Source organism: Amblyraja radiata, chromosome 3 (genome assembly GCF_010909765.2).
Source record: "Amblyraja radiata isolate CabotCenter1 chromosome 3, sAmbRad1.1.pri, whole genome shotgun sequence".
NCBI classification, from domain to species: domain Eukaryota; kingdom Metazoa; phylum Chordata; class Chondrichthyes; order Rajiformes; family Rajidae; genus Amblyraja; species Amblyraja radiata.
In genome coordinates, this window is record NC_045958.1 from 52,050,984 (window position 1) to 52,065,075 (window position 14,092).

General features: G+C 39.9%; 1 protein-coding gene across 3 annotated transcripts in view; it reads left to right on the plus strand.

The window, feature by feature from the left end:
- Positions 1-14,092, plus strand: part of smarca2 (SWI/SNF related, matrix associated, actin dependent regulator of chromatin, subfamily a, member 2) — a 140,792-nt gene that overhangs the window by 40,135 nt on the left and 86,565 nt on the right. For all 3 annotated transcript variants that reach the window (XM_033017796.1, XM_033017797.1, XM_033017798.1), the window contains exons 6-10: positions 2,123-2,369; positions 4,117-4,243; positions 6,949-7,122; positions 11,012-11,185; positions 13,580-13,747. In XM_033017796.1, the coding sequence (XP_032873687.1) occupies positions 2,123-2,369; positions 4,117-4,243; positions 6,949-7,122; positions 11,012-11,185; positions 13,580-13,747 (890 nt within the window). The remainder of the gene's footprint in view (positions 1-2,122; positions 2,370-4,116; positions 4,244-6,948; positions 7,123-11,011; positions 11,186-13,579; positions 13,748-14,092) is intronic.

Here is a 14,092-nt window from a genome sequence, read left to right on the forward strand (position 1 = left end):
GCAATGGGCTGACGCGTAGTACGCTACGGAGTACGCTACGGAGCTACTGGATATTTTTCCCTGCCCATTTTAGTAACCGGAACCTACCCGACCCGACTCGCAGTGTAATCAACGTTGCGGGGGAACAGTGTGTGTGTGTGTGTGTGAGATATAGGGTTAGATTCATAATTCTGTTAGTTCATAATTCTGTTAATACTTGTCAAGAATAAAATTTGACTCTGGTAATTATCTTTTTTTATGTTTTTTAAATCATTTCTTTTTAAATGGCTCATAAGCTGTGTTTGAGTTGATTTTGTATTAACCGGAACCTACCCGACCCGACTCGCAGGGTAATCAAAGTTGCGGGGGACCAGTTTTTGTGCGTGATATAGGGTTAGATTCATAATTCTGTTAGTTCATAATTCTTTTAATTCTTGTTAGAATAAAATGTTTATAAATTTTGACTGGTAATTTTCTTTTTTAATGTTTTTTAAATCATTTCTTTTTAAATGGCTCATATGCTGTGTTTGAGTTGATTTTGTATTACACTTGCACTGTAATTCATTCATCTAATCACACTAATGTAATTACACTGTTCACAATTGCAGTATTTGGGAAAATAATAGCAATATGAAGATTCCAGTTGCTCTAGCCCTGGAATGTTACTTAATGTTTTTGTGCTTATTTTCTATTTTCTATGGAGTTGTTTCTCCACAAATAAAAAGGAGTCTGGTCTTCCCAATAGCCAGAGAGTGGAATGAGATCTGCCTCTAATGGCGGGGTTATCTAATTGAAGAATTTCACAAAATTAAATTTGTTTTGAGCAAGATTTACAAAAGACTTAAGGATGGTTTTATTCCATGAGCATACAACTGACTAGTTGTATGCTGGAAAAAACACACATACATGAATGTGATGTAGATGTATATAATCATATAACACACACAATTTTATTTCTTCTGATTTGTATATCCAATGATGAACTTTATTTAAGACTAGACAAGGGACATTAAATAATAAACATTGTAAACCTCCCCGTAACTTCACTCTGGTGTCTTGGCCGTGCTGATCCGGGCCATGCTCCCCGCACGCTGTGAAGGAACATAGGCATATTTTCGCTTTTAATGTGATTCATAATAGTAATCAATGGTAACATGGTCAACACTTTGACAAGGGGGAGCACCCAGCTTTAAGATCTCAACTATAGTGAAAGTTCGGGCAGACTTCATAAAATTCTCAGTGTAAAACAGTCAATATGTGCTTATTCTGCATTAAATAACAGAGAGGTAGAAATAAAATGCTTTCTAGCTATGGAAGGAGAAGATTTTTACAAGTATGCTGCCATGAGGCCTCGACTATCTGAGCTCTATGATCTAACTACAGTGAGAGATTGAACAGGCTAAATAACATTTTCAATATGCCACAGAAGTAATAAATGTTTTCTTACCTTTCCTCCTTAACGGGGAACCTGAAGAAATACAAGTCGGGTCGCCTACATTGGCGATTGGAACCAAAGATCTTATAGCGGAGCCTCCGCTCTCCGCTATAAGATCTTTGGTTACGAGAGCAGAGGCGGAAGCAAAGATCCGATCTTTGGCCGGAAGCAAGATGGCGGAGGCTGATTGCTAAAATGGGTCCTATAATCACCCATGAATCTGCCCGTGACCGTACTACGTGTTTTGCGTAGGAGTAGGCCATCTTGCTACACACTGCCTACCCGCTCTCCAATGACCATACCATAATTTAGCCAATTAATTTTCACTGATCTGCTTAAATTGTTCAACTTCCTGAAAAACAATCCGAATTCTAAATTTCAAGGAGAACTGAAAACCGTGCCTCGTGATAAAAACATCTCTTTATATTTATGGAATCCTCGTTGGAATATTCTGTAAGTTTAGCCCACTGACCACTCCTGACTTCCAATACTTAGACATTAAATGGTGCATGAACCAGTTTGTCTTTGTTCTCCATCTGTGTCTCCCTCTTATCACTTTCAGATGAACCAATTGATGCATTGTTTTAATATAAATAGTAATTTGAATATAAATCTAACAATTATAGTTTTTACCCTTTATCCTTAAATAATGCACTAGGAAAGTTATGTAATGTAATCTATTTTTCTATTTTCTTTGGAAAATAATAGGTCAAGTCAATGAAATGGGAATTCCAAGCACTCCTCAAAAAATGTCTACTCAAGCTACTTGTGGGAGGCCTTCTCCTGCACCAGCTGTGCAGACGGTCCCCTCTGGCCCTGGGGCATCATTGCCACAGCAATCTGTTGTCCAGCCACCGCCAACTATCCAACTTCATCAGAAACAAAACCGTATAACGCCCATCCAGAAACCACAGGGGTTGGATCCTGTTGAGATTCTTCAAGAACGAGAATATAGGTGAGTTGAAATGTTACCATAAAAACTGTAATTTGTCTATAGATGTCCGTTACTCCTTTTTGGAATAATTAACAGCAATCTCTTTTAAGGTGGTATGGTATAAATAAAGTCTAGCATTCTGTAAGTCTCCAAGTTTTAGAACATAGAACAAGGCTTCCTTCCCACAATGCTGAACACGATGCTAATTAAACAATTACCATCTGACTGCATGTGATCTGTATCCCTCTGGTCCCAGCATATTTTCACATGACTATCTAAGAGCTGCTTATATGTGACTTTCATATCTGCTTCCACCATCACACATGACAGCATGCTCCAGGCACCTATCACTCCTGTGGTTTTGTTAACTTGCTCGGCACATAAACTTTCTTCTTCTGACTTTAACTCTCTGCCCTCTACTATTTGATATTTGCCTTCTGGCAAAATGATTCTGACTGTATTCTATCTATGCCTCCTATATGTTATAAACTCCTATCAGGTTTCCACTTGGCCTTTGCTCCAGAGAAGATAATCCATAATTGTCCAACCTTTTCTTGTTGCTAATATAATCTAATCCATGCAGCATCCTGGTAAACCTCTTTTGCACCCTTTCCATAGCCTCCACGCCCCTCCTTTAATGGAACAACCAGAACTGCCTTATCTACCTGTGTTGCTTCTTTCATGGAGATACAGACTTGGCCCCCAAGATCCCTCTGTATATCAGAAGGTAGTTAGCCTGATAACTGTACAATTTATATTAGCAAGAGTGGTATTACTAGTGAGCAAATACCTTAAAGATTGAGTTCTTTTTTTTAAAATTGTTGAAAGGCGTTTATATACTTTTTATTTCAAATACCACCTGAGTTTACTGCATTAAGAACATATTAGTTTAATTTACACATCAAAAATAATCAGGTGCTAAAATATCTTGGATTTTCTAATTATTTTACTCGATTTTCCTAAATTAGTTTCTCTTAAAATGTCATTTGCCAATCAAGGTTTAACATATTTAAAAAAGCAAAATTTGCTTTTTTTCCAAGTGCTTTGCCCGTGTGAAAGAATTGGTTGTGGCATATTCATGCTAAGATAAACTTTTAGAAATGTGGTGCCACAGCTGAAATCTTTAAACAAGTGAGTTTGCACAGTTTGGAGCCTTTTGTTTTTGGGAAAGTACTAATAAATCTCATAATCGGAAGTTAATTATAATATACTCACTGTTATAGAAAATGATTGAAGTATTGGTGCTTTCAAAATCAAACAAGATGAGTGTGTGAGGGGACTAGAATATAAGATATGCGGGAAAATTGCTAAGGAGGTAGATCCAATAGGAAATGGCTTACTCATAGCACTAGCTCAGACTGATTACCTTGTGTTTATGCTTATCTGCCAAGAGTAAGTGTGTTTAATTGTCATATGCACTGAAAATTGAAAAATGACAGCATAACAGGTCTGTAAAGATAGCACAATAAACTAGAAAAAAATAATATTGGTGCAAAATAAAAGCCTGAAGTGCAACCAAGATAATTTGTAGTTTAGTTGGTATTTACTTTTCAAGAACCTGATGGTTTTTGGAAATGAGCTGATTCTGAGGTCACAGTTTGCAGACTCTTATACCTTCTTCTAATCATTCTATATAATTGAACCAGGTCAACATAAACTTCGGTAATATACCTTTTCAAAACATTTTTAGATTTTGAACATACAAAAATGAGCCGTTGCTCCCACAATGCTAGCTGTTAACATTAATTTTAATTTTCTTGTCTCAAAGACTTCAAGCTCGAATTGCTCATCGTATTCAAGAGCTTGAAAACTTACCTGGTTCTTTGCCACCAGATTTGCGCAATAAAGCTACAGTCGAATTAAAAGCACTTCGCCTGCTCAATTTCCAAAGACAGGTTAGTATTTATTTAAATTGTATAATGATGCAACATGAAAGGACATTATTCTGCTGATGAGATCTGTACTAGTTCTTTAAAATAACTGCTATTAATTCCACAACCCTCATGTGCTCATTTTGTTTTCCTTCAGATAAATTAAAAGTTGACTGCTCTTAATGGATACCATAAAGCTACCATGGTTTCTGAATATTCTTCAAAGGAGATCTGTCATACTCGCTCAAAATGCATGTGGCCATATTTACAACAATATGGTTGATTCTATATGGTAGTTTGGGTGTGAACAGTAATCTGGGGCACCTCTTTCTCAATCTATCTGCCATCTATTACAAGCCTACTGACTTCCACAGTTATCTGGACTATGCCTCCCACCCTGCCTCTTGCAAAGATGCTATTCCCTGCTCTCAACTCCCCAGTCTCTGCTGCATCTGCTCCCAGGATGAGGTGTTCCATACGAGAACATGTGGGATGTCCTCATTCTCCAGGGAACGTGGGTTCCCCCCTTCTATCACAGATGAGCCCCTCACACGTCTCCTCTGTTCCATATTTCTCTCACTCCCCTTACCCCCTGACGCAACAAAGGCAGAGTTCCCCTAGTCCTACCTTTCACCCCACCAGCCTCCACATCCAAAACACTATCCTCCAACATTTCTGTCACCTCCTACGGGATCCCACCACTAATCACATCTTTCCATCTCCACCCCTTCCCGCCTTCTGCAAAGACCGCTCCCTCAGCAAATACATTCACTCATTCCTTCCCACACAAACCACCTTGACCATCCTTTCCGGCAAGACATTGGTTTACGTCTATCCCTTCCAATCTCATCTATTGCATTGACTGTTCCTGCCGTGGAATCCAGTACGTCAGTGAGATCAAAGGGAAACTCGTCGACCTTTTCACTAAACACTTGCACTTAGTCCGCCGAGGCCTACGGGATCTCCCAGTTGCCAACCTTTTCAATTCCCCTTCCCATTCCAATACTGACCTTTCTGTCCTGCGCCACCTCCATTGCCAGAGTGAGACCACATGCAAATTGGTGGAACAGCACCTCATATCAAACTTGGGTAGCTTAAAACCCATGTGGGATGAATATTGAATTCTCTAATTTTAAGTAACTTCTACCTACCCCATGCCCCCTTCCTCTCCCCCAGTTGTTTAACCAGTTCCTCAGCTCTCCACATTGTATCCCTCTTGAGTTCGCACCTTCCCCAGCCAACAATGGACTATCTCTCCCTGTCATGTACTGCCGCTGTGAGGGTTTTTGATTAATCTGAATCATGTTGAAATAATTTATTTGTGAACTTCAGTTTTATGTATGACTAGACCAAGTGGAACCCGTTGGGTCCCGTCCCCTCAACGAGCGTTTAAGGGGGGGGGGGAACGGCCTGCGGCGTCACACACACACACACACATTAACCACCCCCCTTGATATTATATTAATATTATTAATTCGCTCCTTTTACCCCATCCCCCTCCCTATCCACTCACGCATAGCCCCCAACTCGCAGGCGCGGCTAGAGAGGGACACAGAGGCACAGAGAGGGACACAGAGGCACACAGATGCACAGAGAGGGACACAGAGGCACGGCCCTGAGCCAAGAACCGGACCCGAGGCGCGAACGGATGAGCGTCGACCAAAGGACCGCGAGTTGGGCCACCGCAGTCTTCAGCTATGATCTTTGGTCTTCAGTCGACGGCCCGACTTCATCTCCGGCTGCGTCTTTTGAATAACGGGAGGGGGGGGTCATGTCACTTGCAGCGCGTGGAAGAAGGGCACGCAGACCCATTGTGACATCATCAGCGAAAGACAGTTGTTTTTAAATTCAAAGTTTTGTCAGATTTTGACCATTTTCAGTAATAAATTGAGAAATAAAGCATGAAATTTTCAGATAACTAGATTTTGGATTCCATAGGGAAAATGTTTACCGGAATATGTAAACATTTTACCTTTACCGCATCGTCTTTTTGCGAAGATCTGATTATACACAAACAAACAAACAAATACACACACAAACAAATACATCCATATACAAGATAAGACTTTTAACAGTTACATAGATATGATGTCACACTTTTTGTACCCAGTATTGTAAAAACACACTAAAGCTAAGGATCCCATATTTCCTTGAGAGATCTTTACATTTGAAGTGCAGTGACAACACAGCTATTGTAAGAATTGTGTAGGAAGGAACTGCAGATGCTGGCTCAAACCAAAGATAGACATAAAATGCTGGAATAACTCAGCGGGTCAGGCAGCATCTCTGGAGAGAAGGAATGGGTGACATTTCGGGTCGAGACCCTTCAGACTGAAGAAGGGTCTCGATCCGAAACGTCACCCATTCTTTCTCTCCAGAGATGCTGCCTACCCTGGAGAGTTACTCCATCATTTTGTGTCTTATCTATTGCAAGAATTATCATGGGAGCAAAAGTGGCGGCAAAATGAATTACCAATCCAGATCAGAAATATCATAAACCTCATCTTAATGACAAATCTGTAGGTTTGGCTTTGTATTTGCATTTAAGTTTTAAGAAAGTAGGACATTTCTAACTTTCTGCATACTTGTTCAATAATAATGTCAAAATGTAAACCATTTTGTGTTTTTCTACTGATTAAAGCTTATGGTGTAGAAGGTAAAATTAGACTTTAGTAATTTTGTCATGAAAACATTTTGAACTTTATAATATTTTTCTTTTCAAAATGTAGCTAAGACAAGAAGTAGTTGCCTGCATGCGCCGTGATACAACTCTGGAGACAGCATTGAATGTGAAAGCCTATAAACGAAGTAAAAGGCAATCACTAAGAGAGGCTCGTATCACAGAGAAACTGGAGAAGCAACAAAAGATTGAACAAGAGCGTAAGCGCAGGCAAAAACATCAGGTATACAAAGTTTTTGAACTTGCTTTTGAATTACATAGAGAAAAACAATTGCTCCAATCAGAAAACATTTTGTAAAATAAAAAGTTGTTGAATGACTTTCCAGTGTGATCAGATTTGCATTAAAATAGAGCAAATTTATGAAGATCTTCATAAATCTATAAAGTAAATTTGTTTTGTTGATTTTATACGTAACAGGTCTGTCACATCTATAAAACTAGTGTTCAGTCAACACTGCAATACCATTTAATGTGTCTGCTGTGTAATGTGTATATTACATGGGTGTTTGTCGGATGTAAAGTAATTGGTATTGTTACATAATGTATATAAGGTGTATCAAAGGACAATATAAATCTATTTGACACAGCTCACTGCCTGAAAGGTTGCATAATTAAATTAAGTAAATATACTGGAATAGATCCGAGGTTTTAGCATTGAAGTATATACAGTGGCTTGCAAAAGTATTCATACCCCTTGAACTTTTCCACATTTTGTCACGTTACAACCACAAACGTAAATGTATTTTATTGGGATTTTATGTGATAGACCAACACAAAGTAGTGCATAATTGTGAAGTGGAAGGAAAATGATACATGGTTTTCAAATTTTTTTAGAAATAAAAAACTGAAAAGTGTGGTGTGCAAAAGTATTCAGCCCCCCTGAGTCAATACTTTGTAGAACCACCTTTCGCTGCAATTACAGCTGCAAGTCTTTTGGGGTATGTCTCTACCAGCTTTGCACATCTAGAGACTGAAATTTTTGCCCATTCTTCTTTGCAAAATAGCTCAAGCTCAGTCAGATTGGATGGAGAGCGTCTGTGAACAGCAATTTTCAAGTCTTGCCAGAGATTCTCAATTGGATTTAGATCTGGACTTTGACTGGGCCATTCTAACACATGAATATGCTTTGATCTAAACCAATCCATTGTAGCTCTGGCTGTATGTTTAGGGTCGTTGTCCTGCTGGAAGGTGAACCTCCGCCCCAGTCTCAAGTCTTTTGCAGACTCTTAACAGGTTTTCTTCCAAGATTGCCCTGTATTTGGCTCCATTCATCTTCCCATCAACTCTGACCAGCTTCCCTGTCCCTGCTGAAGAAAAGCATCCCCACAGCATGATGCTGCCACCACCATGTTTCTCAGTGGGGATGGTGTGTTCAGGGTGATGTGCAGTGTTAGTTTTCCGCCACACATAGCGTTTTGCATTTAGGCCAAAAACTTCAATTTTGGTCTCATCTGACCAGAGCACCTTCCTACACGCGTTTGCTGTGTCCCCCACATGGCTTGTGGCAAACTGCAAACGGGACTTCTTATGGCTTTTTTTCAACAATGACTTTCTTCTTGCCACTCTTCCATAAAGGCCCGATTTGTGGAGTGCACGACTAATAGTTGTCCTGTGGACAGATTCTCCCACCTGAGTTGTGGATCTCTGCAACTCCTCCAAAGTTACCATGGGATTCTTGGCTGCTTCTCTGATCAATGCTCTCCTTGCCCGGCCTGTCAGTTTAGGTGGACGGCCATGTCTTGGTAGGTTTGCAGTTGTGCCATACTCTTTCCATTTTCGGATGATGGATTAAACAGTGCTCCATGAGATGTTCAAAGCTTGGGGTATTTTTTTATAACCTAACCCTGCTTTAAACTTCTCCACAGCTTTATCCCTGACCTGTCTGGTGTGTTCCTTGGGCTTCATGATGCTGTTTGTTCACTAATGTTCTCTAACAAACCTCTGAGGCCTTCACAGAACAGCTGTATTTATACTGAGATTAGATTACACACAAGTGGACTCTATTTACTAATTAGGTGACTTCTGAAGGCAATTGGTTGCACTGGATTTTATTTAGGGGTATCAGAGCAAAGGGGGCTGAATACTTTTGCACGCCATACTTTTCAGTTTTTTATTTGTAAAAAAATTTGAAAACCATGTATCATTTTCCTTCCACTTCACAATTATGCGCCACTTTGTGTTGGTCTATCACATAAAATCCCAATAAAATACATTTACGTTTGTGGTTGTAACGTGACAAAATGTGGAAAAGTTCAAGGGGTATGAATACTTTTGCAAGCCACTGTATATATATATATATTGAAAAAAGCATGTTATATTTTTTGCTATCTTCCTGAGCATGATATTTTTTATGAATATTCTATTAAAATAATTTGGTATAGAATGTGGTAAATTAATTAAATATCCAGGATACCAAATCCTATAAATTGTAAACACACAGCAAAATATCTGAGGCCAATGTAAAAATCTCAAGCTGTTCTGCAGATGGGTCAGATGTCTGATGGGGCAGTCGGTGGATAGTTTTTCTGCCATATATGCAAGATTTCTACGTGGTTGATATGCATGGACTTGAGTTTCTCAGTACCTTCCTGAATGCCTCTTGTCTAGTTTGAGCAGTCAGGAGACAAGGATTCCCCAGTGTTGGTGGGAATGTTCATCTTTTTTATGTTGCCTAAAATTTTGGTTTTAGTATTTTACAAAAGTGGGGAGTATATCCTTCAGTTGTGCAGAGCACTGATGGAAATATAACTAGAGTACGTGCAAGATTGGTCTCCTTATTTCAGGAAGAAATTAAATTCTTTGGAAGTAGTTAAGCCAAGATTACGAGACTGATACCTGGAAAGTGTGGGTTGAATTCTGAAGGATCTGCTGAATGTTGCATCTACCGAATGTAGACGAGTGAGAAGTGATGATTACGAACCTTGGGAGTCATGACATGATGGAAATAGAATTAATGTTTCCTTTTGTAAGAGAATTTGGAGTGGGTTTTTTTTTTTAAATTATAAAGGTTCGGTCATTTAAGACCGATGAGGCAAAATCTTTTATCTCCATGAGGTCACATTTAGGGGCACCACAGTGGCGCAGCGGTCGAGTTGCTGCCTTTCAGTGCCAGAGACCTGGGTACGATCCTGACTGCGGATGATGTCTGTACGGAGTTCGTAAATTTTCCCTATGACCATATGGGTTTTCTCCAGGTGCTCCGGTTCCCTCCCGCTCCCCAAAGACAAACAGGTTTGTAGGTTTATTGGCTTCTGTTAATTACTCCCAGTGCTAGTGTACGGAGTGATCGCTGGTCGGTGTGGTCTCGGTGAGCCGAAGGGCCTGTTTTTACGCTGTATCTCGAAAGTTACTAAAGTCATAGATTCTTTGATACTCATCAGAGTATTGGTATTGGTTCATTATTGTCAAATGTACCGAGATACAGTGGGTGGAAAAAACTGTTGCGTACTATCCAGGTAAGCCAAACCATACATGAGTTTAATCAAATCATGCGTGAGTAACACAGGTAGTCAAAAAGAGAGGGAACAGAGTGCAGATTATAATATTACAGTTAGAGAGAAAGTGTATTTTTTTTTTAAAGTGCAAAGGCCAGAACAAGGTAGATTGAGAGATCAGGCCTACAACCTTTAGCTTGTGAGAGGTCCGTTCAAGAGCCTAACTGTTGTTTTTAAATCTGGTGGTACATACTTTCAAACTTTATCTCCTGCCTGACGGGACAAGGGAGAAGAGGGAATCATTGGGGTGTGAGTGGTCGTTGACTATATTGGCTGCTTTCCTGAGACAGTGAAATGTAATTAGAGTCAATCGAGGCAAAGCTGGTTTGCATGATAGATTGAGAAGTGACTGAAGTAGTGTCTTTGATTATTTTTAAAGCAAAGGTGGAAAGATTCCTGATAAACAAGGGGGCACAGGATTACACAGTTAGGTGGGAATGCAGAGGAATTAGTCAACTGTGACATTAAATGGCGGAGCACTTGAGTATTATGTTTGTGGTTCTAGCAATCTTTAGTGTTCTGACGCTGCTTTTATTCCCCCAGTTTTTACATTGAAAAGTGGATTTTGCGATCTTCTTATGCCTCAATCTTCTGACATTTTTGTTATGCATATTTTAGGAATATCTCAACAGCATATTGCAGCATGCAAAAGACTTCAAGGAATATCATCGTTCAGTTACTGGGAAAATTCAGAAGCTTTCCAGAGCCATTGGTACTTGGCATGCGAACACAGAACGTGAACAAAAGAAGGAAACTGAGAGGATTGAAAAAGAGAGAATGAGGAGGCTAATGGTAATTTAGAATCGATTGTTCCTATTGTTTTATTTTACTGTAGAAAGTTATTTATTAATAAAATCTCTTATGTTCCCTTAATATGTATGTAGGAAGTTAACCTGATTGAAAGTACTAAAACAAAGCAATACTTTGTGCGAAGGGATGACTGGCAGCAATTCTGAATCTATCATTGTTTTTGTTCTTTTAAATGTGCTTTTATCAGTATCTCTGTTTTTTTTAAAGTAGATAATGGAGCATTTGATTAGAAGGTGTGTCTACAGGACATATTGCAAATCTAGATGCTGAGAATTTAGTATCTGTGAGCACCTGGTAGAGCTGCTGCTCATGTTTAATCCTGATCTCGGGTCATGTCTGTGTGGAGTTTGCACGATATCCCTATGACCACGTGGGTTTTCTCTGGTTTCCTCCCAAAGATATGTAGATTTGTAGAATAATTGGCTTCTGTAAATTGCCCCTAGTGTGTAAGGTGTGGATGTGAAAGTGGGATAACATAGAACTAGTATGAAAGGATAATCAATGGTCGGCATGGACTCGGTGAGCCAAAGGGCCTGTTTCCATGCTGTATCTCTAAAACTAACATTTGGTTTTAGAATCAGAAGAATCAGAATCAGATTTTATTCGCCAGGTATGTTTTGCAACATACGAGGAATTTCATTGGCCAGGTCAGTCATACAATTAAAAAGCAACAGACTCAAAAACACATTTTAACATGAACATCCAATACAGCGACTCCTACACATTCCTCACTGTGATGGAAGGCGAAATAAAGTTCAAGTCCTTCCCTTGTGTTCTTCCTTGGTCGGGGACCTCGGCTGGTTGAACCTTCTGCGGCGTTGGAGCTCCCAACCAGCCTCTCCCGAGACTGCAAGCCCTTGTTGGTAAGTCCGCAGGCCACGGTGGGAGAGATCCCAGGTAAGGGATTCCCTTCCGATGTTAAGTCCGCGCCCCGCGGTGCGGCTCCCGACAGTCCAAGGCGGCTACCAGCTCCATTGATGGTAGGCCGCAGAGACCGGAGAATGTGATCTGAAAAATTATCATATCTCTGGGAAGGTAAGAACCTGAGAAAATAAGTTTCCCCAAAGCTGAGGGATCTGAGGATGAGACCAGTCACTTCAAGTAATGGCATGGAATTATAAAACCATATGATGTAAACAAAGAAATTTGACTCTTTTTCGAGAGGAATAGATTATTTTAAAATTGCAGTCATCTTGGTGTATTGGTAGACTAAAGGGCCTGTCCCACTTGGTGATTTTTTTCGGCGACTGCTGGCATCATTAACTGACATATCAGGTCACCGAAAAATTTGCGGCGTGATGATGTATGACGCGCAGAGTGTCGCAACATTTTTTTGTCGCCGCTGGATTTTGAAATGTTCAAAATCTTTTGGCGACACTGATATGACGCTGGCAGTCGCCAAAAAAGTCGCCAAGTGGGACAGGCCCTTAACACTCCGTTAATCCAACATGCTCATGACATTGGTGCAATGCTAGTATATTTTCTTGACTGTGTTCTCGAATATATTCTGTTAATACTTCAACATGCTTTTAGTTCATGTTTTTAAGATGTTACTTCGTAAATTAAATTTTCCAGTGAACCCAGTACGTTTCAAGGGATTATAACTAACAGAACCAGCCAAGGTTAAAGGCTATGCAGAAACTGGGCCCCCAGTGCATGGAATAGAACTGGGTACCTGGTGAGCAGATGCTGAACCGTCAGAATTTCTGAACGGGCAGATTGTGGATTATTGGAATTTTACTGCAAATAGGGTATTGATGCAAATTGTGGTTATAAATGTAAGATGTACTTGTATGCAACTTACCATGCAACCAATGGCACATTCATGGATAATAGAGACAGGTTAAATTGTAGATCCTCTCCACAAAGTATGGTTAAGGCAACTAGTGTTATTGTACTTGAAGGAAGATATGGATTAAACACAAAAATAATGGAAAACGTGGATTATTGATGGGGTTAAATTAAGTTTGGGAACTCAAGATGGTGTATAAATACCATGTGGACATTTGGTTATATAGCGAAGGGCTTGTCCCACTGGCGATTTTTCAGCGGACTGCCAACGACTGTCAAGTTGTCGGCACTCGCCTGAAAAACCAGGAATTGGAACGCCGACTGTCAGAGTGGAACACACACGCACGCACACACATACACACACACACACGCATACATCGCCAAGGCGGGGGCCAGGGCAAGCGGGGGGAGCGCTGTCTGAAATTCACACGGTGCAAAGCCACACTCTGCGATGAACAGGAAGGTTAAGACGGCTAGCACAGTGTATGGTAAATTCTTTAAAAGAGGGGGGGAGAAGGGGTGGAGATACTTTTAAGAAGCCATTGTTACCTAAAATTAATTATTATTTTGACTTTATGAAAACAGGCAGAAGATGAAGAAGGTTATCGTAAGCTAATTGATCAGAAAAAGGATAAACGTTTGGCATATCTGCTTCAACAAACAGATGAGTATGTAGCAAGCCTTACTAAACTGGTCTATGAACATAAAGCTGCTCAAGCTGCTAAGGAAAAGAAGAAGAAAAAGAAAAAGAAGGTTTGTGAGTCGCTTACTACTTATAACGTGTATGTATTCAGAATCCAGGAGCATTTTGATTTTTTTGGTGGCTAATTGTACATGGTACTCTTAAGAGTTAATTTAAGATAGTATTTATTTTCCTGTCTTGCTTTGGGTTTGAACGGCTAAGAAATGGTCACTCAGATTTCCGCGGCATGTAATTTGAAATTTGATTGATGAACAATTTTTCCCCTTTGATTTACATTTCCCTTTTCCCATCTTTGGTTCTTAAATGTTTCATCTTCTAGTCTGTATCTCTCTTCACTTCCTGTTTTTTCAAAGCCATTCAATTGTAATTGCTTCATCTGGATAGAATGGATAGTA